At 44.2% G+C, this 25,293-nt stretch overlaps 1 protein-coding gene across 1 annotated transcript in view; it reads right to left on the bottom strand.

Moving 5' to 3' along the window:
- The window catches only part of LOC145345354 (protein eyes shut homolog), a 308,622-nt gene that overhangs the window by 60,951 nt on the left and 222,378 nt on the right, over nucleotides 1-25,293 (bottom strand). The window contains exon 9 of the mRNA XM_080193170.1: nucleotides 6,068-6,221. Within this exon, the coding sequence (XP_080049296.1) occupies nucleotides 6,068-6,221 (154 nt within the window). The remainder of the gene's footprint in view (nucleotides 1-6,067; nucleotides 6,222-25,293) is intronic.

The raw sequence follows: 25,293 nt of genomic DNA, 5'->3' as shown, positions 1-25,293 counted from the left end.
AAGGAGAGAAATGATGTTCCACAGGAATCAATTCTAATTTGCAACTTCCAGAAATGCTTTGGAATCAGGAATCATTTGTGGAAAACCCAAAACTGTGGGCGTAATTAATCCTGTGATAAAATACTAGACAATGGCCTGTAGTGGCTCTCCAGTGTTGGATTTGAGTTGGGGGGGGGAGCGCGGGGACGTACCCCAAAGATGTGCTGGGGAGTCCCTTTTGAAAGTTCACAGTCAGAGTTTACAGAACAATTGTCTAGAAATGCTGACACACCCTGGACAGTTACACTGCATTGGAAACCATTACTAACTTTGGATGGTACTGCCAGGGTTACACTAATAGTTACTCAGAGAAATTTAGAAGAGATAAAAACCACTTCTAATTGACCATTGGAGGTTTCAGTGAAGTTTTCAAGAGCGGGTAAATGTGCACTGAAGTCTTGTCATTCCAATAGGCCATTGCTTTTCAGTGATTGTTGGAAGTTACAGCATTTTGTCTTTTGTCAATCTAAGATTGGAGAGAAAATCAGGATTTATACCTTGTCTCAGTGCACTGCTCAATCAATTCCATGGGAAGGAGAGAAGCCACGCAACTGCACAAGTTTTTAAAGAAATCATTTCATGCATTACGGGTTGTGGGTGTCACTGGCAAGCACTTACTCAGTAAAAAGTCTTGACAACACCAGGTTTTAGTCCAACCGATTTATTTGATAATAGACTCACAAGCTTTCAGGGTTAGCCCCTTCGTCAGATTCACCTGACGAAGGGGCTAACCCTGAAAGCTTGTGAGTCTATTATCAAATAAATCGGTTGGACTAAAACCTGGTGTTGTCAGACTTTTTACTGTGTTTACGCCAGTCCAACGCCGGCATACCCACATCATGAGCATTTACTGCTCATTCCTAATTGCCCTTATGAAAGCAATGGTGAGCTACCTTCTTGAACCACTGAACACCATGTGGTGTAGGTACACCTCGTGCTGTTGGGAAGGGAATTCTAGGATTTTGACCCAGTGACTGTGAGGGATCAGCAATATATTTTTTTCAAATCAGAATGGTGGTGACTTGGAGGGGAATCTGTAGGGGATGGTGTTATATTCCAAAAGCCAGTGTGTCGAGAAAAGCTTCTGTGTCATGCTATTCTTTATCTAAGGTCTGGACTCTGGATAATAGAGATAACCTAATTGATGGAAATATCTAGCATAGAGATAAAATAAATGAAATAACCGCCTGAGACATTAATCTTACTTGCCTCTTCATCGAAGTCAAGACTCATCAATCTGACTCATCTTTGAACTTATTCCTACTAGTACCTCAAAACAATGGTAATGGTTCACTTTGTCAATCTTTTATAATAGAGCCACATTTTAATTTCTCATCTTTCTTACTCCTTCTGACATTGGTGACATTAAATAATTTAAACTACAATCCTTAACAAAATCCTAAATTAGAAAAGAAGGACTCAGCCATTCAGTTTCAACCATTGCTGTTCATGTCTTGTCTGCTTCTGCGATAAAAGTGCATCAGAAAATCAATTCTGTTGCTGAAAACTGGCACATTTTGCCAAGGGAGAATATATGCCAATCCTCTTCAGATTCTCTGAAATGGTAAATCTGCTCATATCTCAGCACCATCAGGTCTGGACATCAGTAAACCATTCAAAGTAAACAGGGAAAACATTTGCAGAATTGCGGACAAAGAACCAGGGGAATTAAACTAATTGAATAGCTCATCAAAAAAACCGCCAAAGGCACAATGGATTGGATGGCCTCCTTCCCCGTTGTATGTTTCCTCCTTCAGATCACAAGAGAGAAAAAATATTGAATGCTCTTGATTGATTCAAGATTGTACATTAGAGTGGAAGCTGTCCTTCTTCTGTTTGCTACCTGAATGTGGATCCAATACAGAGCACCACAATCTCCATCACGGATAGAGCAAACAGGAAAGCCCCTTATCCACCACAAACAGAACAGAGATCAAACCTTTCCATCTGGCACAAATCTTATCCACACCAGAATCAAGCCAACTGAACCAACCACACCCCACCCCACTCCCTCGCCTTAACCCTCATCATGTTGTTAAGGCAGCGTGCACTCGTAAATGCATGCTATAGTCTGCCTCGTGATGGTAGAGGTTCCCATCTTCTTTTCTCAGACTGGCCAGACATGTCTTCTGCTTTTACTGCCAACAAAGGTAGCAATGCTGCCAATGTGCCAAAAGACCTTGGGGGAGTCTGAGCTTAAAATCTAGTCTAATACCTCAATACTGTAGTGTTGACCCATTACACATAATATTCCTTGAGATGATGCAAAGGAGATTAATTGCCCATCCTTATTGCCCTCGGGAAAGCGGAGGTGAGCCTCCTTGAACTGCTGCAGTCGGTGTGGTATGGCTACTTCTACAGTGTTGTTTGGGAAGATGTTTCAGGACTTTGATTCAGCTGCACTCATCCAGGCAAGGAGAGATATTCTATCGCACTCCTGAATTGTAGATGGTGGACAGGCTTTGCACTATCTAGAGACAAGTCACTCATCTCAGAAATCCAAGCATTTAATCTGTTTTTGTAGTTACACTGTTTAAATGGATAGTCCATGGTACGCACCAGCCAACCCCACCCCCCCTCCCCACCCCCACCCCTCACTCCCAACCTCAGGATGTTGATTGTGGGGGGATTTAGTGAAGCTAATGCCTTTGAATGTCAAGGGGTGGTGGGTAGATTCTCTCTTGTTGGCGATGGTCATTACCTCAGAAATGTGTGGTGTGAATTTTACTTGCCACTTGTTATTCCTGAATGTTGTCCAGGTTCAGCCGTATGTGGGTACAGACTAATTAGAAGAATTGTGGAACGGACTAGGAGGATCAGTGTCAGCTTGGATTAAAAAATAGATTAAGACAGAAAACAGCAGGCTTGTTAAATAGTTGCTTTCAGACTGGGGAATGAATGATAGTATTGGCTCCTCAAGTTTCAGGACAGCAATGTTTTATTGATAGACTTGGATCGAGAGAGTAAAACTTCAAAATCTGCTGCTGATATAAAAGTTGGATATATGGCAAACAGTGATGTAGATGTAGAAACTGATCAACTGGATCAGGGCATGGTCAACCATTAGAATGGGCAAAGGAGTGGCAGATGGAATTTATTTCAGGAAAGTGTGATATTATGCATTTTGATATAAGAGTATGGAAAGGCAGAATATACTTCATGGCCACGGTTGTGTGCAAGGACAGAAGTATCTGGGGGTTCACATGCATCAATCTTTGAAGATGGTTGGACATAAGGAATGGAATTTTCAGGCCTTCCTGAGATGTGTTTCCTGATGGCAGAAGGTGCGCAAAGACCAGAATGACCAGAACATCTCGCTGGTGGGAATGTTGGGAACATTCCACCCAAGGAGAGTGTAGTTGGCAAAGCTTATGGGCATCTGGGCTTTGGAAGTAGAGACATCAAATGAGGAAGATTATTTAAAAGTTCTAAATAGTCCACAACTAGAGTTGGTGGCACAGTAGTTAGCACTTCTACCTCACAGTGACAGGTTCAATTCCAACCTTGGGTGATGTTTGTGTGAAGGTTGCATGTTCCCCCTGTGTCTGCATGGGTTTTCTCTAGGTGCTTCAGTTTCCTCCCACAGTCCAAAGATGTGCAGGTTAGGTGGATTGGCCATGGTAAATGGATGGAGAATAGAGTGGGGAGGGTGGGCCTGGGCAAGATGTTTCTTTGGAAATTTGGTGCAGGCTCATTGGGCCAAATGGCCTCTTACTGAACAGTTCGCTGGTGCTGATAGACGAGAATTGCATCCCGTTCTTGTTGCCTTATGAGAGTGAAAAGCAGATCTACCAGAGATGGGAGATCTTAGCTCCAAGGTTTGGTTGGAGAAGTTGTTATTGCTTTCCTAGGAGCAAAGAAAATTGAGAGAGATTTGATAGGAATACTAAAGATTCTGAAAGGTTTGGATCAGGTAGACAAAGAAATAACGTTCCCATTAGATGACTGCACAAGGATGAAGAGTTGCAGATTTAAGAACATTTTTACATGACAAGTGGTAATGATCTGGAACTCGGTGCCTGCGAGAGGTGAGGAAGCAGAGAAAATCAATGACTTTCAAAGAAAAATTAGATGGACACTGAAAGAAAATAACTTGCAGAGTCAATGAGACATACTGCTTCGCTCTACCAAGAGCCAGCATGGGCTTGAGGAAATGAATGGTCACCTTCTGTGCCATAAATGACTCAAGTCACTATGACTGATGCTAGGCTTTTAGTCCAGATTTATTGAATAAATTGAAATTAATTTCCCCAACTCTTGTGGTAGGATTTGAACTCATATCTCTAGATCATGAACCTCACATTACTAGCCCAGTAAGATAACCAGTATGTTTCCATATCTGTATTCCAAAGAAGAGCAGAGGAGTTCTTACCAGTGTCCTGGCAATATTCAACATTTAACTCTCAATCTCAGGCTATCTGTCCTCTGAAATGGCCTAGTAAGCCACCCAGTTCAAGGGCACTTTGAGATGGGCAATAAATTATGGCCTAGCCAGCAATGTCCTCAAGCCATGAAAGAATAAAAATAAATCTGTCAGGCAGGTTTGATATGCTGATCCTCATCTATTTTCCTCCTTTGAATTAGTGCTTGATGAGTGAACCTCACAAGGTGCCATTATGTTAGTTATCCCTTTTAATGCTTGGCATTTAAAGTGGTGAGGAAGGCATTCGGCATCCTTGGTTTCATTGGCCAGAACATTGAACACAGAAGTTGGGACATCTTGTTGAATTTGTACAAGGCATTGGTAAGGCAACACTTGGAATACTGTGTACAGTTCTGGTTACCTTATCATAGAAAGGATATTATTAAACTACAAAGAGTGCAGAAAAGATTTACTAGGATGCTACCGGGACTTGATGGTTTGAGTTCTAAAGAGAGGCTCGATAGACAGGGACTTTTTTCTCTGAAACTGGCTTAGGGGTGATTTTATAGAGGTCTATAAAATAATGAGAGGCATAGATCTACATGGTAGTCAATATCTTTTTCCAGAGGTAGAGGAGTCTTAATCTCGAGGGCATGGGCTTAATGTGAGAGGGGAGAGATACAAAAGGGTTCAGAGGGGCAATTTTTTCACATAGAGGGTGGTGAGTGTCTGGAACAAGTTGCCAAAGCTGGTAGTAGAGATGGGTACAATTGTGTCTTTTAAAAGCGTTTAGACAGTCATATGGGTAAGATGGGTCGAGAGAGGCATAGGCAAAACGCAGGGCAATTGGGACGAGCTTAGGGATTAACAAAAGGGCGGCATTGACAAGTTGGGGTTGAAGGGCCTGTTTCCCATGCTGTAAACCTCTATGACTATTACACTAAGTAATGCATATTAAAGAGAAGATAACAGGGCCAAATTGATTTAAATACTTCCTGATAATGTTTTGTATCTTACATAATTATATAGAATTTATGTATAGAAACAGTTCATTCAACCCCACCAATCGTTGCCATATGAACTTCTTCCTGACACACAAGAACACAAAAAATAGAAGGAGTAGGCCACTGGACACTTCAACCTTGCCCCACTATTCAATACAATCATGGCAAACCTGTGCTGCCTCAACTCCTTTTCTGTGCTATTTCCCCATAGCTCTCTATTCCTCGATCTATCAAATATTTATCCTTTGGGTATCCACGATCTTTCGGGTTGAGAATCCTAGAGATTAACTATCCTCTGCGAGAAGAAATTTCTATGCATCTCAGTTTTAAATGACTGGTTCTTTCCTTGTAACTATATCCAAGACTCTCCCACTAGTTAAAACATCCCACCATCTACCCTGTCAACCCTGCTCAGGATCTTATATGTTTGAATAAAGTCACCCTTCACTCTTCTAAACTACAAGGAATGTGGACCCAGACTATTTCGTTTCTCTTGCTAGGAACATCTTTTCATCCCAGGGATTAGCCTGGTGAATTTCCTTTGGACTGCCTCCAATGTTAATAATCTACAAGGAGTCATTCTATTTTTTTCTCCCTCCGTGTGCTAACTTGGATTCCCCTTACATGCAGCTGAACACAGTTCTGTGCAACAATGACTCACCGCACTGTAATTGACGTCAGCTGCCCAACATTAATTCTTTGATTGGCAGATACCATCAGTGCCTTCTGGGTCCATCCACATCCAAATTTTACTGTAGGTTTTCCATCAAGGAGAAATAAATGAAGGAACCGACTTCCAAAATATTCCTCTGCGCCTAGAAATGTAAGTAGTTTATGATTAATGCTTCTTTATGAACAAAAGAACGTTGTGTACTGTTTAGGTGTTGAAATGAAGCATGCTCTCAGATTTAACAGGCCAAATCCAGCTGCAAAAAGGATTCAAAGTGACATTTGTGCAATTGTTACCATCATACTGGATAATACAGGAAGTTTTAAAATTTAAGTGCAAACTTCCAAAATCTACTTTGGTGTTGTTATATATTGTATTTCATGTAAATATCTGTAGGTAGCTAGAAACTCCATGGCAAAGAACTGTTGTGTTATCTGTAGTATTCCAGAAATCAAATTACACAGTTACACCAGAGTCCCATGTGATGTGTACCAGAACCAGTTCAATCTGGGACCTTCAAGGTTCAAGGCAGTGTAGCAATAGTGAACAAGAAGAATTCAGACCCACCAAAGTATGATTGTCATTAACATCACCAAGTGAAAAATACACCTCAGGTATGCAGAAGAAGCATTGACTGTTTTTGGTTACTTTGGTTACTGGTAGCAGCCCAAATTACAAGAGTTATGCAACTTTAGCAGCAATACAAAATAATGAGGGGCAAAGATCAGCTAGGTAGTCAACATCTTTTCCCAAAGGGAGGGTAGTCTAAAACTAAAGGACATAGGCATTAGGTAGAGATACAAAAGGGACCAGAGGGGCAAGTTTTTCACACAGAAAGTGATGAGTGTCTGGAACAAATTGCCAGTAGTAATTGAGGTAATAATAGAGGTGGCTACACTTTCGTCTTTTAAGAAGCATTTGGACAAAGATAAGATTGGTATAGAGGTAAGATGAATATAGAGATATATGGGCCAAATGCAGGCAATTGGAACCAGATTAGTGGTTAGAGAAAAAGGATGGTATGGACAAGTTGGGCCGAAGGGCTTGTTTCCATGCTGTAAACCTCTATGACTCTATATTAGTGCATGGCATTTCTTCAGGTAAATAAACAGAACGTTCTGCCAATTAGCACAATGCCCATCCAACTGCAGGGTTCAATTGCAGGTCAACTTATCCACGCCGGATCTCCTGACTCGCTGGTTACACAAGTCTGATGGGAAATGAAATAGGAGGAATCTCCATTTAATTCTTAGCTGATCTAGAGCGAGAGAACTAAATCTCCTCTAACTTAACACCGATTAGCACGACTTGAACAATTTCACTCACAATCTACAGGATGGTTTGTGCAGGAAATGGAAGCACGTAGAGTCTGAGCTTGACACCGAGGCCAATTACTGCAAAGAGGTTTTTTTTAATTCATTCATGGGATATGGGTGTCGCTGCTGAGCCAGGATTTATTGTTCATCCCAACTTATCCTTGAACTGAGTGGCTTGCTATGCCATTTCAGAGGGCATTTAAAAGTGATGCATAGGGCCCGATTTTACCACTTGGAGTCTAAGGGCTGGATCCAGGTGTAATACAGATCCGAGCCCAGAATCCTCTTTGCAGGGCACCCATACACTTTTTATTGGCTCCAGTCTGATCCGCCCCAGAGGCGGGGCTTAGCACTGCCAGAACGATCAAAGCTCTGAACTGCGCATTCGCAGTTCGAAAAAAATTTGAAAAAGCGCACCCGGGTCGGCAAAGAAAACAAAAGCAGAAAGCAGAGAGAGCACAGAACATAGAACATAGAACATAGAACATTACAGCGCAGTACAGGCCCTTTGGCCCTCGATGTCGCACCGACCAGTGGAGCCAATCTAATGACCCTCTAACGTAAACTATTCCAATATTATCCGTATGCCTATCCACTGACATTTGAATGCCCTTAAAGTTAGCGAGTGCACTACTGCTGCAGGCAGGGCATTCCACGCCCTTACTACCCTCTGAGTAAAGAACCTGCCTCTGATATCTGTCCTAAATTTATCACCCCTCAATTTAAAGCTAAGTCCCCTCGTCTTAGTCATAATGTCCTCTCGTGTTAGCCATCATGTAACTCCTATATTGATATTACTCCATAATAAATCACTTTGTCAAGTTGTAGAAAGAGTGCTGACCTAAAATCTCAACACTCTAAAACCTCAGCTCCTCTCTCTCTACAGATGCTGCTAAGTGCTTTCCAGCATTTTCTGGTTGTGCTCAGCATCACACAGCGGAACTGTCTGAATTCCAGAATTAGTGTCTATCTGGATGGAAGGGACATTTAATACTTTAATCAAAATAGAAAAATCAAGCTGTTTATCAGCGGAGGTAATGATCCAGAATGATATATACAGGAACAGGACATTCAGCCAATCAGGTTGATGCCAGCATTTATATATCACAGAAATTTCCTCACTTCCAAATCTTCCCAATAACTGCCTGTCAGCATATTCATGGATACAACAATTTACACTTAATACCAGAAGAGAATGTCTTGGTAAATAAATATACTGTTTGGTCTGTTAGCTTGAATTCCCATTCTCTAGCTAAAATTAGCAACATCAACTTCTTGAATTGAAACCAAATTATCAATAGAGGTGGACAGCATTTGCAATTTTAAGGGCTGCGAAGGTGATGGCAGGGGGAGAAAGTGACAAATTCTTTGCCTTGTTAGCTTGTGAGAAATGTAATGTAGCTCACAGCATGAATACATCAATCCTCCAAAATCTATTGCTTGATTGATAGGAAAATTAAATGTCAGCTGGGATTGTTTGTAAAGTATTAAATAACGAAGGGCCTGTCAAAGTTAAGTGTGATTGTTTAACTTTCCCCTCACAAACAGCGAGATAATTACTGCATGTTGGTGCACCCTATTTGCTTTGATGCCTGTGGTTCTTCCCAACCGGCAGTTCAATGTTTCCCGGAGTGTATCCTCAATGGAAAAACTGCTCCAAGCACTACACTCACTGATGCTCAGGGTACAATTATTCAACCTATTCCAATCAAAACATGTGACATGTCAACTCGATTCCCTTTGAACTCTAGGCATCTCTGAATCAGCAAGAACACAATTATCATCCCCAGAAAATGTCAAAGTTATGATCTGAATCATACATTTGTGCTAAGTGAAGGCATACACTGTATTTCACACCATTTTTTTCTATTTCTTCAGTTTGTTTTGTCTCCTTTTGTGAGTCTAAACCAGAGCCAAATGGAACTGGTAGGAGTTAGAGAGTGGGGGGTAGGCGTTAGGGAGTTGGGGGGGGGTGATAGTGGTGACACAAGCTGCCTATTCATGCAGTTCCCATTCAGTGTGTAAGATCATGGAATTATCTTTAACATTTAGGGAATAATTGGAGGATCCTGATGTATTCTGAACAATATGGACAGGTTTAATTGGCTGGATTTTCCCCTTAGGCTTTAGTACTGAGGCCAAATGGGCATCCAAGCTCACACTTCATCAACAGCAGGCCCAGTAACACAATCTTCACAGAGCTGGCTTCCAAATCAGCTCTCTCTACACTCACCATCCTATTGAGGATGGTGGGTGGAGCCTCAATGCTCCTGGCCTACACATAGGGCCTGCAGCTCCATAGCCAACTGGAAGAGGGGAGCTGCTGAGGTAGACTGACGAGCGGAAGGGCACATCAGCATGGAGGTGTGCAATGTAAGTTAAACGTGAAAGTTATTGCTCAGTGAATAGTTGCAGGGTGATGGGGGTGCTGACTGCAGTTCTGTCTGTCCTGTTTATCCAGCATGGAGTATTAGGTCTGCAAAATGGAAGCTCCTCCATGAGCCTGCATTTTCCACCAGTGTTGGGATCTGCTTTGCCAGTAGCAATGTGATGGCATGCTCAATAATTGGGCTTAATTGGGTCCATCATCGATTTTATTGCCTCTGTGGTGCGCATAGCTGATCCTACTCATTCACAGGAAACTCTCTTGATGGCAGAAATGCATTTGGAAGCCTCTCTGATGCAGTTCCCCATTTTGTTCGCTCCTCCACCTCCAAGTCTGCTACCACAGAGCTGGAATAAGTCAGCACAATGCTTCTTTCTATTTAATTCTGTCCAAAATGTTGACTACACTGAGGCTTCTTTTCTCTGAAAGAGATAGATTTGACATTAAGGTCCCTTCTGGACACATCTTTCTGTTTATTTACTTGTCCTATTACCATTCCCTCTAGCTCTGCATCCTCAAACTTTGTCATTTAATCTCTCTTTTCTTCCACTCTGTCACAGGTATCATCTTTGTTCTTTTTCCCCGCACCACCACAATTTATTTAAAATCTATTAAATTTCTAATTTTTTTTGCTCTTTTAATGAAAGATCATTGGCCTGTAATATTCGGCAGGATTTTCCAGTCCTGCCAGCAATGGGTGTTGTCGTGGGCAGAATGGGAAAATTTAGGGAGTGGCAAAAAGGCAACAACTTTTGGCTTCCTAAATTTTCTCTCTCAAGAGGTGCCGTTTGACATGTTGAGTATTTCAAGCACTTTCTGCTTTTTATTAGAAGCATAGAATCCCTATAGTGCAGAAGGAGACCATTAGACCAATTAAATCTGCATCGATCACAACCCCACCCAGGCCCTATTCCCATAATCCCTCATATTACTCTGCTAATCTACTTGATACTAGGGTTGGCATGGACAATAAACCTAACTCACACATCTTTGGATGGTGGAAGGAAACCAGAGCACGTGGATGAAACCCATGCAGACACAGGGAGAACATGCAGACTCCATACAGTCAGTGACTCAAGGCTGGAATTGAACCCGGGTCTCTGGCACTGTGAGGCAGCAGTGCTAATCACCATGCCACCATGCTGCCCCTCCTGTATTATATATACAGAAGATGTTTCTACTCCTGGAGGAGTCCAAATCTAAGGTCAATAAATATCAGACAGTCACTAATAAAGCAAGTATTGAATTCGGAAGAAACTATTATGTATGCCCCTGTGGACTAAGGGGCATAAAGAATCACAAGGAAAGATTGAATATTTCAATATTGTTTGTTGAAGGTGTGCACTCACTCGCAGTTGAGTCCAAGACAGCCCAATAGGGTCCCACACTGGGCAGAGCTAATAGCCCAGGAGCACCTGACCTTTACTCTTGAAGTGGCACTCTGCACCCTAAAACCTCAATATAGGAAGTATGTTCATTATAAGCTGAGCATTATTCTTTTCTAATTGTTGAGGAGGTACTGAACAAAGAAGTGGTAGGGTGGTCTACTGCAAGTCCTGGACCTGTCACTTCATTTGGCCAAAATTCCTCCGAAGTTCCTATATACAATGCTGCAACTTTATAAGACCCTTGTCAGGCCTCACTTGGAGTACTGTGCGCAGTTCTGGTCGCCTCACTTTAGGAAGGACGTAGAAGCTATTGAAAGGGTACAGAGGAGATTTACAAGGATGTTGCCTGGATTGGGAGGCATGCCTTATGAAGATAGGTTGAGGGAGCTGGGACTCTTCTCCCTGGAGAGACGAAGGTTGAGAGGCGACCTGATAGATGTTTATAAAATGTTGAGAGGAATAGAGAGGGTGGATTCTCAGAGGCTATTTCCCCTGGTTGAAATGATCGCTACGAGAGGACACAGATTTAAGGTGCGGAGAGGCAAGTACAGAAGTGATGTTAGGGGTAAGTTTTTCACTCAGAGGGTGGTGAGTGAATGGAATTGGCTGCCATCAGTGGTGGTGGAGGCGAACTCGCTGGGGTCTTTTAAAAGACTTCTGTATGAGTATATGGGATTTAGTGGGATTGGGGGTTATAGATAGGTCTATGGATTGGTAGGTCTTGATGTGATCGGCGCAACTCGTGGGCCGAAGGGCCTGTTTGTGCTGTAGTGTTCTATGTTCTATGTTCTATACTTCCAAGCTTACAAATGCCAATGACACACAGTTCAATCTTGGCTCAGGGGTATCATACTCTCCTCAGAATTAGAAGTTTGTGCGTTCATTTCAAAGGTCTGACCCTGGAAATTAGCTCCAATGCAGCACTGAGGGAGAGCTGCAGTGTCAGAAGTGCCGTCTTTTTAATGAGATGTTGAACTGAACATGAGCCTACATCAGCCTTTTATTTCTTTCTCCCTAGTCTATTTATCCAGCTTTCTTGCTAATGCATTTATCACCTCAACAACTCCCTGTGATGACAAGTTCCACATTATCACTACCAATTCAGTGAAGAGGTCCCTGTGATATATCTGTATATATAAATATGTGCAGTATGATATGCAGATGCCAGCATTGGATTGGGCTGGGCACAGTAAGAAATCTCACAACACCAAGTTAAAGTCCAACAGATTTATTTGGAATCTCAAGTTTTCGGAGCGCTGCTCGTTCATCAGGTGAGTGGCGACGTGATGGTGGAGGGTGCAGGCTCAATGGAGGCAGCCTCTCTGCTGCAGGCCAGAGGCTCCATGCCCTCAATCTAGGGGATTTTCACAATAACTTCATTGCAATGTTAATGTAAGCCTACTGTGACTAATAAATAAGCTTTTCTTTTCCTTTCCTTTCCCATGCTGTACAGACAGAACAGACTGGACTATGATTCATCAAGTGACAACTTACATTGCACACTCCACTCACCTGATGATGGAGCAACGCTCTGAAAGCTCGTGATTCCAAATAAACCTGTCGGACTTTAACCTGCTGTTGAGAGACTATATTCCATGTGCAGCTCATTATATAAAGCAGCAATGTGACTTGCTAATTTTTAAACGTAATGCCCCGGCCAATGAAGGAATTATGGAATTCTAAAAGTGGGAAACATGATGTTTAGGTGGACACAAAATTTTGATTTCACGATGATCGGTTGAGATGCAAAGAAAACACCAGCAAAGTTTATGTTGAGCATTACATCATTCGGTGGCAGGTCCCTACTTGTTATACATTTTCATGTCATGAATACTTATTAGGGTCCAATCTTTAAAAAATGTCCTAACTTCATGTTAAAGTCGGCGGCACCTGTTTCACAATTGTTTAAAGGTGGTTGTGCACTAATCATTTTTGTGAAGTTGTGTCTGAGGTCAATAGTTTTTTGTGTTGAACTCTACAACATGGAGGGAGGGGGGCAGGGAAGTGGCAGCTTGCACAAAAGCTCAGGGCTGGCAAGGGTGAATCATTGGTTGGGGTGTGGGTTGTGGAGTAGGATTGGGGGCATGGAGGAGTGAAGTTGGAAGGGGTCTCTGATGTCCCTGGGTGTGGTGAGGAGTCTGACAACACCAGGTTTAAGTCCAACCGATTTATTTGATAGTAAATTCACAAGCTTTTGAGGTTAAACTCTTCGTCAGGTGAATGGAGAGTTCTGGCCTCAGACAGAGCATATAAAGCACAGTTTACAGATTACTGATTAGAATGTGAATCTTTACACCTAACCTGCTGTTCAAGTCCTAAAGTGACCGACAATGTGAGTGGAAGGCTCACTGATCACAGGTTAAAGAGATGTGTATTGTCTCCAGACAGTACAGTAAGTGAGGTTTTGCAAACCCAGGCAAGTCACGGGGGTTACAGATAATGCGACATGTTGCATCTGTAACCCCCGTGACTTGCCTGGGTTTGCAAAACCTCACTTACTGTACTGTCTGGAGACAATACACATCTCTTTAACCTGGGCTTAATGCTCCTTCCACTCACATTGTCGACCACTTTAAGACTTGAATAGCAGGTCAGGTGTAAAGATTCGCATTCTAATCAGTAATCTGTAAACTGTCTGTGCTTTATATGCTCTGTCTGAGGCCAGAACTCTCCATTCAGCTGACGAAGAGTTTAACCTCAAAAGCTTGTGAATTTACTATCAAATAAATCAGTTGGGCTTAAACCTGGTGTTGTCAGACTTCTTACTGTGTTTACCCCAGTCCAACGCCGGCATCGCCACATGTGTGGTGAGGGGAGCAGTAGTGGGAACAATCAGCCAGGGTAAGAAACTGAGAGATCTAACAGGCAATGTCAGTATTGTTCACATATGGGTCCAGCTCAGAGAGTCAGGGCTTTGAGTTCACCTACAACATTTAATAAGAACATAAGAACAGAAGAACATAAGAAATAGGAGCAGGAGTAGGCCATCTAGCCCTTTAAGCCTGCCCCGCCGTTCAATAAGATCATGGCTGATCTGAAGTGGCTCAGTTTCACATTCCCGCTTTCTTCCCATAACCCTTAATTCCCTTGTCTGTCAAAAACCTATCTACCCATGTCTTAAATTAAATTATCCTCAGCGAAAATGATCCTCAGACAATGTTCTTCACAGTGCGTTGAAGAGAAGGTGACTGAATCTGAATGTTCAACCATCTTCCACAGAGTGGTGAGTACAACATGAACATTCAATAAGGAATCGCCAAAAAAAAAACATTGTTTCTTCCATAATAAATAAATGTCCCCAATTCCCCAAGACCAAAATATTTGCCAAACTTGAGGCACGACGGTACATTTAGATCTCTGACTAAGCTCGTTTCTACAAATAACAATGATGCAGAATAAAATTAAACCAATACAATGTGAAGTGGAATTTTGTTTAAAAAAATATTTGTGTCCTATGAGATTATTTGCTGGAAATGGAGCTGTGGAGGGAAATTTTGGCTATGATTTAGAGCCTCCCTGTCTGTCCAGGAGGCTGCCTGTAACTACTGCATTGTCAGGTGATAGCAGGTTTCACCAAAGAAACCTCGCTCCTGAATTACATCTTTCCCCAGCATGCTGCCACTACGTCACATTTTAGTTTAAGTCAAATCACAAAGAGGGAGCGTGTGGAATTGCTGCACACTTCTGGCTATGCTGTCGGGAATGGCATACTGTTAGTTCAGTTGCTTGTATGACTGGTTCATGATGCAGAGTGATGCCGACCATTCCCATTTTGGCTGAGATTATTCTCAACCTTGCACTCATTCTATCTATGCCCCTTATGATGTTATGCACCTCAATAAGGTCACTCCTTATTCTTTTACATTCCAAGGAATAAAGTCCTAGCCTGGCCAACCTCTCTCTATAACTCAGGCACACTGGCCCTTGTAATATCCTTGTAAAGGTTTGAGGTGTGGTGATCTTCAGGTTAAATCACCATGAGTTAGCTTTCCTCCTCAAAGGAGAGAACATCTGGGATTATGGCCACTTTACCTTTATTGTTGACAAAATCCATCCCAACGAATGCAAACTTGGGGCTCAGTATTGCCTATTGTTTGGGTAGTAAGGGACTCAAAGTTTAACATGAATGAGCTCGCTACTTCCACGAGTCACGTTGGTGAAGGTATTAACATACACTCAGCTAACATCTGCTGGAAGCACGGAGATCGGGAAGATCAGGACCACAGTTGTTGGGTGTGTGTGGCCCATATCCCTCTAATCCTTTCCCATCCATGTACTTATCCAAATGCTTTTTAAATGTTGCTGTTGTACCTGCCTCAACTACTTTATCTGGCAGTTCATTCCATACATGCAACACCCTCTGCATAAAGAAGTTGCCCCTCGGGCCCATTTTAAATCTTTCCCCCTCACCTTAAACCTATGCCCTGTAATTTTCAATTCCCCTTCCGTGGGAAAAAGACAATGCGCGCTCATCCTATCTATGCCTCTCATGATTTTATACACCTCAATAAGGTCACTTCTCATTCTCCTACGTTCCAATGAATAAAGTCCTAGCCTGGCCAATCTCTCCCTCTAACTAGTCCTCATAATATCCTGGAAAATCATCTTTGCACTCTTTCCAGTTTATCAATGTCTTTCCAATAACTGGTACAATGACAACAATCTCTCCCTCAATGTCAACAAAACAAAGGAGATTGTTGTCAACTTCAGGAAGCATAGAGAAGAACATGCCCCCGTATTTACCAACAGGGGCGAAGTAGAAAAGGTCGACAGCTTCAGGTTTTTAGGTGTCCAGATCACCAGCAACCTGTCCTGGTTCCCCCCCATGCCGACACCATAGTTAAGAAAGTCCATCAATGCCTCTACTTTCTCAGAAGACTAAGGAATTTGGCTATGACTCTCGCCAACTTTTACAGATGCAATATAGAAAGCATTCTTTCTCATTGTATCACAGCTTGATATTCCTGCTGCTCTGCCCAAGAATGTAAGAAGCTACAAAAGGTCGTGAATGGAGCCCAATCATCACGCAAACCAGCCTCCCATCCATTGGCTCTGTCTACCCTTCCCACTGCTTCGGCAAAGCAACCAGCATAATTAAGGACACCATGCACCCCGGACATTCTTTCTTCCACCTTCTTCTTTCGGAAAAAGATACAGAAGTCTGAGGTCACGTACCAACCGACTCAAGAACAGCTTCTTTCCTGCTGCCATCAGACTTCTGAATGGACCTACCTTTCATTAAATTGACTTTTCTCTACACCCTAGCTATGACTGGAACACTACATTCTGCACACTCTAATTTCCTTCTCTATGAACATATGCTTTGTCTGCGTAGCGCACAAATACCTTTCACTGTATGCTAATACATGTGACAATATTAATAAATCAAATCAATAACAGGGCGACCAAAACTGTACACAATACTCCAAGTGCAGCCTCTCCAATAACTTATACGACTGTAGCATAATGTCCCAACTCTTATGCTTAATGCCCTGACTGAAGAAAGCCAGTGTGCTAAACGCCTCCTTCACCACCACCCCACTCCCACCCCCACCCCTCCGTCTACTTGTGATGCCACTTTCAACGAACTATGTACTTGTACTCCTTGGTCCCACTGTTCCTCAACACTTCCCAGGTCCCTATCATTCACTGTTTAAGTCCCATCCTGCTTTCCAAAATGCAACACCTCACACTTGTCTGTATTGAAACCTATTTGCCAATTCTCTGTCCACTTCCCTGACTGATCAAGAAGTCCTTGTAATTTTTGATAAGCTTCTTCGCTGTCAATGATACCTCCTAATTTATATCATTCACAAATTTACTAACCATGCCTTGTCCATTCACATCCAAATCATTTATAGAAATAATTCATAACATGGGTCCCAACACTCACCCCTTAGACACATCACTAGTCACAAGCCTTCACTCCAAGAAACAGCCATCGACCATAACCCTCTAATAATAAGAAATAGGAGCAGGAGTAGGCCATCTAGCCCTTCGAGCCTGCCCCGCCATTCAATAAGATCATGGCTGATCTGTCGTGGCTCAGTTCCTCATTCCCGCCCTCTCCCCATAATCCTTAATCCCCTTGCCTATCAAAAACCTATCAACCCGCGTCTTAAACATATTGAGTGAGGCAGCATCCACCACTTCAACGGGCAGAGAATTCCAGAGATTCACCACCCTTTGAGTGAAGAAGTTCCTCCTCAACTCTGTTCCAAACCGCCCCCCTTTATCCTGAGGCTGTGCCCTCTGGTCCTACTGTCCTTTCTGAGCGGGAAGAGCCTCTCCACCTCTATCCTAACCATCCCATTCAACATCTTATACATCTCAATGAGATCTCCCCTCATTCTTCTAAACTCTAACGAGTACAAGCCTAGTTTATTCAGCCTCTCCTCATAGCTCAACCCCCTCAACTCCGGTATCAGCCTAGTAAACCTCCTCTGCACTCCCTCCAAGGCCAAAATATCTTTGCGAAAGTGCGGCGACCAAAACTGCACACAGTACTCCAGCTGCGGCCTCACCAGTGCCCTATACAGCTGTAGCAAGACCTCCCTACTTTTATATTCAATCCCCCTCGCTATGAAGGCCAGCATCCCATTTGCCTTCCTGACCACCTGCTGCACCTGCAGGCTGGGTTTTTGCGACTCACGCACAAGGACCCCGAGGTCCCTCTGCACCGTCGCCTGCTGCAGTTTTTCGCCCCGTAAGTAATAGTCCTTCCTACCATTATTCCTACCAAAGTGGACCACCTCACATTTGCCAACATTAAATTCCATTTGCCAGTTCCTGGCCCATTCACCCAGCCTATCTAGATCCTTCTGCAGACTCTCCACACCCTCCACACAATTTGCCGTTCCACCAATCTTGGTGTCATCAGCAAATTTCGACACCCTACACTCAGTTCCCTCCTCCAGATCATCTATATAAATGGTGAATAGCTGAGGCCCCAGCACCGACCCCTGGGGCACTCCACTAGTCACCAACTGCCAATCCGAATAGCACCCATTGACCCCCACTCTCTGCCTCCTATTTGACAGCCAATCCTCTATCCACGCTCACACCCTACCCCCAACTCCATGCCCCCTTACCTTCTGCAATAACCTCTTGTGAGGCACCTTGTCAAACGCCTTCTGAAAATCAAGAAAGACCACATCCACTGGCTCTCCTCTATCCACCGCCCTGGACACATCCTCATAGAACTCAAATAAATTCGTCAGACACGACTTCCCCTAAACGAAACCGTGCTGTGTCTGCTCTACCAAACAATTCTCCTCAAGATGCCTCGCTATTTTATCCTTGATCACGGATTCTAACATTTTTCCTACAACAGACGTTAAACTAACAGTTCTATAATTCCCCGCCTTTTGCCTGGCACCCTTCTAAAACAACGGCGTAACATTAGCCGTTTTCCAATCTTCCGGCACTTCCCTGGAATCCAGAGACTTTTGGAAAATAACCACCAAGGCATCCACTATCACCTCCGCCATCTCCTTCAGAACCCTTGGATGCATTCCATCTGGTCCTGGGGACTGGTCCACAATCAGCCCCTCCAGTCTGTCGAGCACCGCGTCTCTAGTAACAATAATGTCATTCAGGCCCTCCACTCCTACCATCTTTCCCTCGCTAACACCCGGCAAATTATTCACGTCCTCCTCCGTGAAGACCGAAACAAAAAAGTTATTCAGGGCCTCAGCCATTTCCCCATCCCCTACCACTAAGTCCCCCCTCTCATCCTCTAAGGGTCCAACGTTCACCCTAGCCAGCCTCTTCCTTTTTATATATTTATAAAAACTCTTGCTATCCTTTTTTATATTAAGCGCTAGCCCAGCTTCATAGTTTATCCTACCCTTCTGTTCCTGCCAACAAGCCAATTTTAAATCCAATTAGCTAATCTCCCTGGATCCCATGTAACCTAATCTTCCAGACTAGCCTACCATGCAAGATCTTGTCAAGAGTCATGCTAAAGTCCATATAGACAACATCTCCAGCCCACCCTCATCCATTCTCTTGGTTACTGCTTCAAAAAACTCTAAAAGATTCGTCAGACATGACTTCCCATGTGCACTGTGCCCACGGCTGACTGTGTAGAGTTTGCACATTCTCCCTTTGTCTGCATGGGTTTCCTCTGGATGCTCTGATTTCCTCCTCCAGTCCAAAGATGTGCAGGTTAGGTGGATTGTGACCATGCGAAATTGCCCTTCAGCCTCAGAGGGGTGAGCAGGGTAAATATAGGATGGGGTAAATACAGCCTGGGTAGGATTGTTGTTGGTGCAGACTCAATGGGTAAAATGGCTTCCTTCTGCCCTGTAGGGATTCTATGATTTTACTTGCTGATTGATTCCTTTTGGCTTGTGCTGTGATTTTACAAGTGTATGGTGCTTTGCATTGTTGTTTCAAGTTGCAAACATTAACACGGTGTGTGTGTCCCTACAAGTTCTAAAGAGAGGATTTCCCTGCTTGCAAGGCTACTACATAAACCAGCTGATGCTGGACATAGAACATAGAACATAGAACATAGAACATTACAGCGCAGAACAGGCCCTTCGGCCCACGATGTTGCGCCGACCAGTTACAAAACAATGACCCACTAACCTAAACCAATCCCTTCTCGCCCATAAACCTATCCACGGATCTCTTAAACGCCCCCAAACTAGGCGCATTTACAACTGCAGCTGGCAGGGCATTCCAATCCCTCACCACCCTCTGGGTAAAGAACCTACCCCTGACATCCGTCCTATAACTACCACCCCTTAATTTAAAGCCATGCCCCCTCATGCGAGATTTCTCCATCAGAGGAAAAAGGCTATCACTATCCACCCTATCTAAACCTCTAATCATCTTATATGTTTCAATAAGATCCCCTCTTAGCCGCCTTCTTTCCAGCGAAAACAACCCCAAATCCCTCAGCCTCTCCTCATGGAGAGGACATGGGAATACTGTGTGCAATTCCGGTCACCCTATTGTAGAAAGGATATTATTAAACTAGAAAGAGTGCAGAAAAGATTGACTAGGATGCTATCGAAACTTGATGGATTGAGTTATAAGGACAGGCTGAATAAACCTCTATTATCTTATAAACCTCTATTAAGTCGCCTCTCATCCTCCTCCACTCTAAAGAGAAAAGCCCCAGCTCCCTCAACCTTTCCTCACAAGACCTACACTCCAAACCAGGCAGCATCCTGGTAAATCTCCTCTGCACTCTCTCCAATGCTTCCACATCCTTCTTATAATGAGGTGACCAGAAGTGTACACAATACTCCAGATGTGGTCTCACTAAGGTCCTGTACAGTTGCAGCATAACCTTATGGCTCTTAAACTCAAGCCCAATGTTAATAAACCCTTCTGACTCCATGCACAATCTGTCCAACTTGTCATGAACGATTGGGTCTTGCAATAGGGAGGCATTTAACAGCCCATTTGTTGCTGAAGCCTCATAAGAACATAAGAACATAAGAAATAGGAGCAGGAGTAGGCCATCTAGCCCTTCGAGCCTGCCCCGCCATTCAATAAGATCATGGCTGATCTGTCGTGGCTCAGTTCCACATTCCCGCCCTCTCCCCATAACCCTTAATCCCCTCGCTTATCAAAAACCCATCAACCCGCGTCTTAAAAATATTTAGCGAGGCAGCCTCCACCACTTCAACGGGCAGAGAATTCCAGAGATTCACCACCCTTTGAGTGAAGAAGTTCCTCCTCTCCTCAACTCCGTTCTAAACCGCCCCCCCTTTATCTTGAGGCTGTGCCCCCTAGTCCTACTGTCCTTTCTGAGCGGGAAGAGTCTCTCCACCTCTATCCTATCCATCCCATTCATCATCTTATACATCTCAATGAGATCTCCCCTCATTCTTCTAAACTCTAACGAGTACAAGCCTAGTTTATTCAGCCTCTCCTCATAGCTCAACCCCCTCAACACCGGTATCAGCCGAGTAAACCTCCTCTGCACTCCCTCCAAGGCCAAAATATCCTTGCGTAAGTGCGGCGACCAAAACTGCACACAGTACTCCAGCTGCGGCCTCACCAATGCCCTATACAGCCGCAGCAAGACCTCCCTACTTTTATATTCAATCCCCCTCGCTATGAAGGCCAGCATCCCATTCGCCTTCCTGACCACCTGCTGCACCTGCAGGCTGGGTTTTTGCGACTCATGCACAAGGACCCCGAGGTCCCTCTGCACCGTCGCCTGCTGCAGTTTTTTGCCACATAAGTAATAGTCCTTCCTACCATTATTCCTACCAAAGTGGACCACCTCGCACTTGCCAACATTGAATGCCATTTGCCAGTTCCTGGCCCATTCGCACAGCCTATCTAGATCCTTCTGCAGACTCTCCACACCCTCCGCACAATTTGCCGTTCCACCAATCTTGGTGTCATCAGCAAATTTCGACACTCTACACTCGGTTCCCTCCTCCAGATCATCTATATAAATGGTAAATAGCTGAGGCCCCAGCACCGACCCCTGGGGCACTCCACTAGTCACCAACCGCCAATCCGAATAGCACCCATTGACCCCCACTCTCTGCCTCCTATTTGACAACTAATCCCCTATCCACGCTAACACCCTACCCCCAACTCCACGCCCCCTTACCTTCTGCAATAACCTCTTGTGAGGTACCTTGTCAAACGCCTTCTGAAAATCAAGAAAGACCACATCCACTGGCTCTCCTCTATCCACCGCCCTAGACACATCCTCATAGAACTCCAATAAATTTGTCAGACGCGACTTCCCCTTAACAAAACCGTGCCGCGTCTGCTCTATCAAGCAATTCCCCTCAAGATGCCTCACTATTTCCTCCTTGATGACGGATTCTAACATTTTACCTACAACAGACGTTAAACTAACCGGCCTATAATTCCCCGCCTTTTGCCTGCCACCCTTCTTAAACAACGGCGTAACATTAGCCGTTTTCCAATCTTCCGGCACTTCCCCGGAATCCAGCGACGTCTGGAAAATAACCACCAAGGCATCCACTATCACCTCCACCATTTCTTTCAGAACCCTCGGATGCATTCCATCCGGTCCTGGGGACTTGTCCACAATCAGTCCCTCCAGTCTGTCGAGCACTGCCTCTCTAGTAACAATAATGTAATTCAGGCCCTCCAGTCCTACCACCTTTCCATCGCTAACACCCGGCAAATTATTCACGTCCTCCTCCATGAAGACAGAAACAAAAAAGTTATTCAAGACCTCAGCCATTTCCCCATCCCCTACCACTAAGTCCCCCCTCTCATCCTCTAAGGGTCCAACGTTCACCCTAGCCAGCCTCTTCCTTTCTATATATTTATAAAAACTCTTGCTATCCTTTTTCATATTAAGCGCTAGCCCAGCTTCATAGTTTATCCTACCCTTCTTTATCAACTTCTTTGTCAATCTTTGTTGACATTTAAACTTCTCCCAATCCTCTTCTCGCCCACTACTCTTAGCTACTCTAAACGCTTCCGCTTTTAATTTAACACTTTCCTTCACCTCCTTCGTTATCCACGGCTTATTACCTCTCCTCCTACTGTCCTTTTTAACCATTGGAATAAATTTCTGCTGAGCACCAAGAAAGATTTCCTTATAAATCCTCCATTGTCCCTCAGCAGATCTACCTTCCAACGCGCTCCCCCAGTCCACATTCGCCAATTCCTCTCTTATCCTACCGTACTCCCCTCTGTTCAAACAAAGGACGCGTGTCCAGGAACCCACTTTCTCCTCCTCCATCTGCACCAGAAACTCCACCATACAATGATCACTCTCCCCAAGAGGATCCTTCACCACAAGGTCCCCAATTCTACCCGCCTCATTACATAGCACCAGATCCAAGATAGCTCGCTCCCTCGTCGGCTCCAACACACACTGTTCAAGGAAACTATCCCGGCAGCATTCCAAGAACTCTTCCTCGAGCCCCCCACGTCCAACATGGGTCGACCAATCAATATGCAGATTGATATCCCCCATAATTATGGCAGCTCCATTCCTGCACGCCGCACTTATTTGTGCGTTAACAGCCCGCCCCACCTCCAGATCATTATTCGGGGGCCTCATCCTTGCTTTTGTTATCTCCAGATTTGATCCAATTACCCCCCGCTGACCCTCCTCCACCCATCTCTCATCCTCCTTAAATATCGGTTATCTAATGCTGTGTATCAATATTCTGATTCGCACTCAGCCATCTTCTGACCTCTAATTGGTTCCTGATCCAGCAATAGCTGAAATTTAAAATTCTAATCCATGTGTTTGGCCTCTTCTTTGTCCTTTTCCCTCCCTGTCTCTGTAACCTCCTGAAACCCTACCGCAGTCAGGGAATCTGCATTCCTCCCATTCTGACATCTTATGCGTGTCTGACTTCCTTTGATTGTTGGTATCTGTGCCTTCAACTGACGAGGCCCAAAACTCCAGAATTCCCTCGCTCCTCCTTAAAACCACCCTCTTTCCTGCCCTGATAGTTTCTGATATGTTTGGTAATGCTGCTTTGATGCACCTTGAGAATGTCATATTACGTTAATGGCAATACAAGCGATTCCATGATGACTTCCTCAGAAAGAGATTGAAGACTTACTTTAGAAAGGGAAGATCTGGAGAGAAACCTACTCTGATAGTTCTCCAAATGCAGAGCCACAAGCAGAATAAGAGAATTTATGAAACCAGGAAATAACATTTCACTCAAGTCTGTGCCTGCTAAAGTGGCCTGTCCTGCATTCTGTCCAATCTATTTAGTGTCCTGAGGGAAGAACAGCAACAAAATATAAACTTTTCAGAAAGTATAGTTTTGTGAAAATTCTTCCTTGACCTTCAAGTGCATCACAAACATTAAAACCAGCTTGACAACACGCATTAAATATTCTGAAACTCTGTGATCCATTACCTCTGAAATCATCTCGTTCCATACAGTTTTTGATTCTCAATTTCACCTTTATCCTTCAATTCCTGTTCTTTACTGGGCTCCCATAAGGTGAACTTCAGAATCACTGCTGGTGTAATTGAAAGGTGAAAGGGGGGGGGGGGAAGCACGGGACATGCGTGTAAAATAACACTGGTGATCTGCCTGTTGCCTTTGTGCCTTCCTCCTGGCCTGACCCCCATTATAGAATGGGTGGGTAAAGTGTCAGACCTATTGAGGCCCCCAGAGTAGCTAATTGATTACCACTTTTAAAGGCCCCCTTCCACCTTAACTGCAACCTTTCCACCTTCATGGGAAGGTGTAAACGGCGCAGGCTGTTGGTCAGAAAGAGTGGCAACCCTTCCCCGCTAAGATGGTATTCCTGGTGTTGCGCTAATATCTTCTCTAACCTGACACCCCCACCCCTCTTACCTGACTCACCTCCCTTATTGCTGGAATCTCCCAGACGTGCCCGTCCAAAGACCAGGAGACATGTTCACTACTTTGTGGAGACTGGTTGTAGACCCAGCAGTGGCCATTGCTAGGACTGCTGGGATGATCAGGTTGGCCAGCAGATCTCTCAGGTGTAACTTCCTGACCCGGAGGGGTAGAAATCCCACTCTGCACAAATTAATCACTAATTGCCGCACTACCAGAAGGATGTGGAGGCTTTAGAGGGAGTGCAGAGAAGGTTTACCAGGATGTTGCCTGGTCTTAGCTATGTGGGGAGATTGGGTAAACAGGGATTGTTCTCCCTGGGAAGATGGAGAATGAGGGGAGACCTAATAGAGATGTACAAAATTATGAAGGGTATAAATAGGGTGAACAGTGGGAAGCTTTTTCCCAGGTCGGAGGTGGCGATCATGAGGGGTCACAGGCTCAAGGTGAGGGGGGCGAGGTGTAACTCCGATATCAGAGGGACGTATTTTACACAGAGGGTGGTGGGGGCCTGGAATGCGCTGCCAAGTAGGGTGGTGGAGGCGGACACGCTGGCATGGTTTAAGAATTACCTGGATAGTCACATGAGCAGACTGGGAACGGAGGGACACAAACGAATGGTTTAGTTGGACCGATGCGCGGCACAGGCTTGGAGGGCCGAAGGGCCTGTTTCCTGTGCTGTACTGTTCTTTATTCTTTGTTCTTTAAGACCACCCACAGCTTAACAACACGTCAGTGAACCGCGACCAACATTTATGTTGAGGGTTGGGAGTTCAGAGGGGCCATCTCTCATTTGAGATTTTAAATATGAGCTTTGTCTGCCCTC

The sequence above is a fragment of the Carcharhinus amblyrhynchos genome, chromosome 7, assembly GCF_965287045.1.
Source record: "Carcharhinus amblyrhynchos chromosome 7, sCarAmb.v2.hapA, whole genome shotgun sequence".
NCBI classification, from domain to species: domain Eukaryota; kingdom Metazoa; phylum Chordata; class Chondrichthyes; order Carcharhiniformes; family Carcharhinidae; genus Carcharhinus; species Carcharhinus amblyrhynchos.
This window is presented reverse-complemented; position numbering and strand designations above follow the sequence as displayed.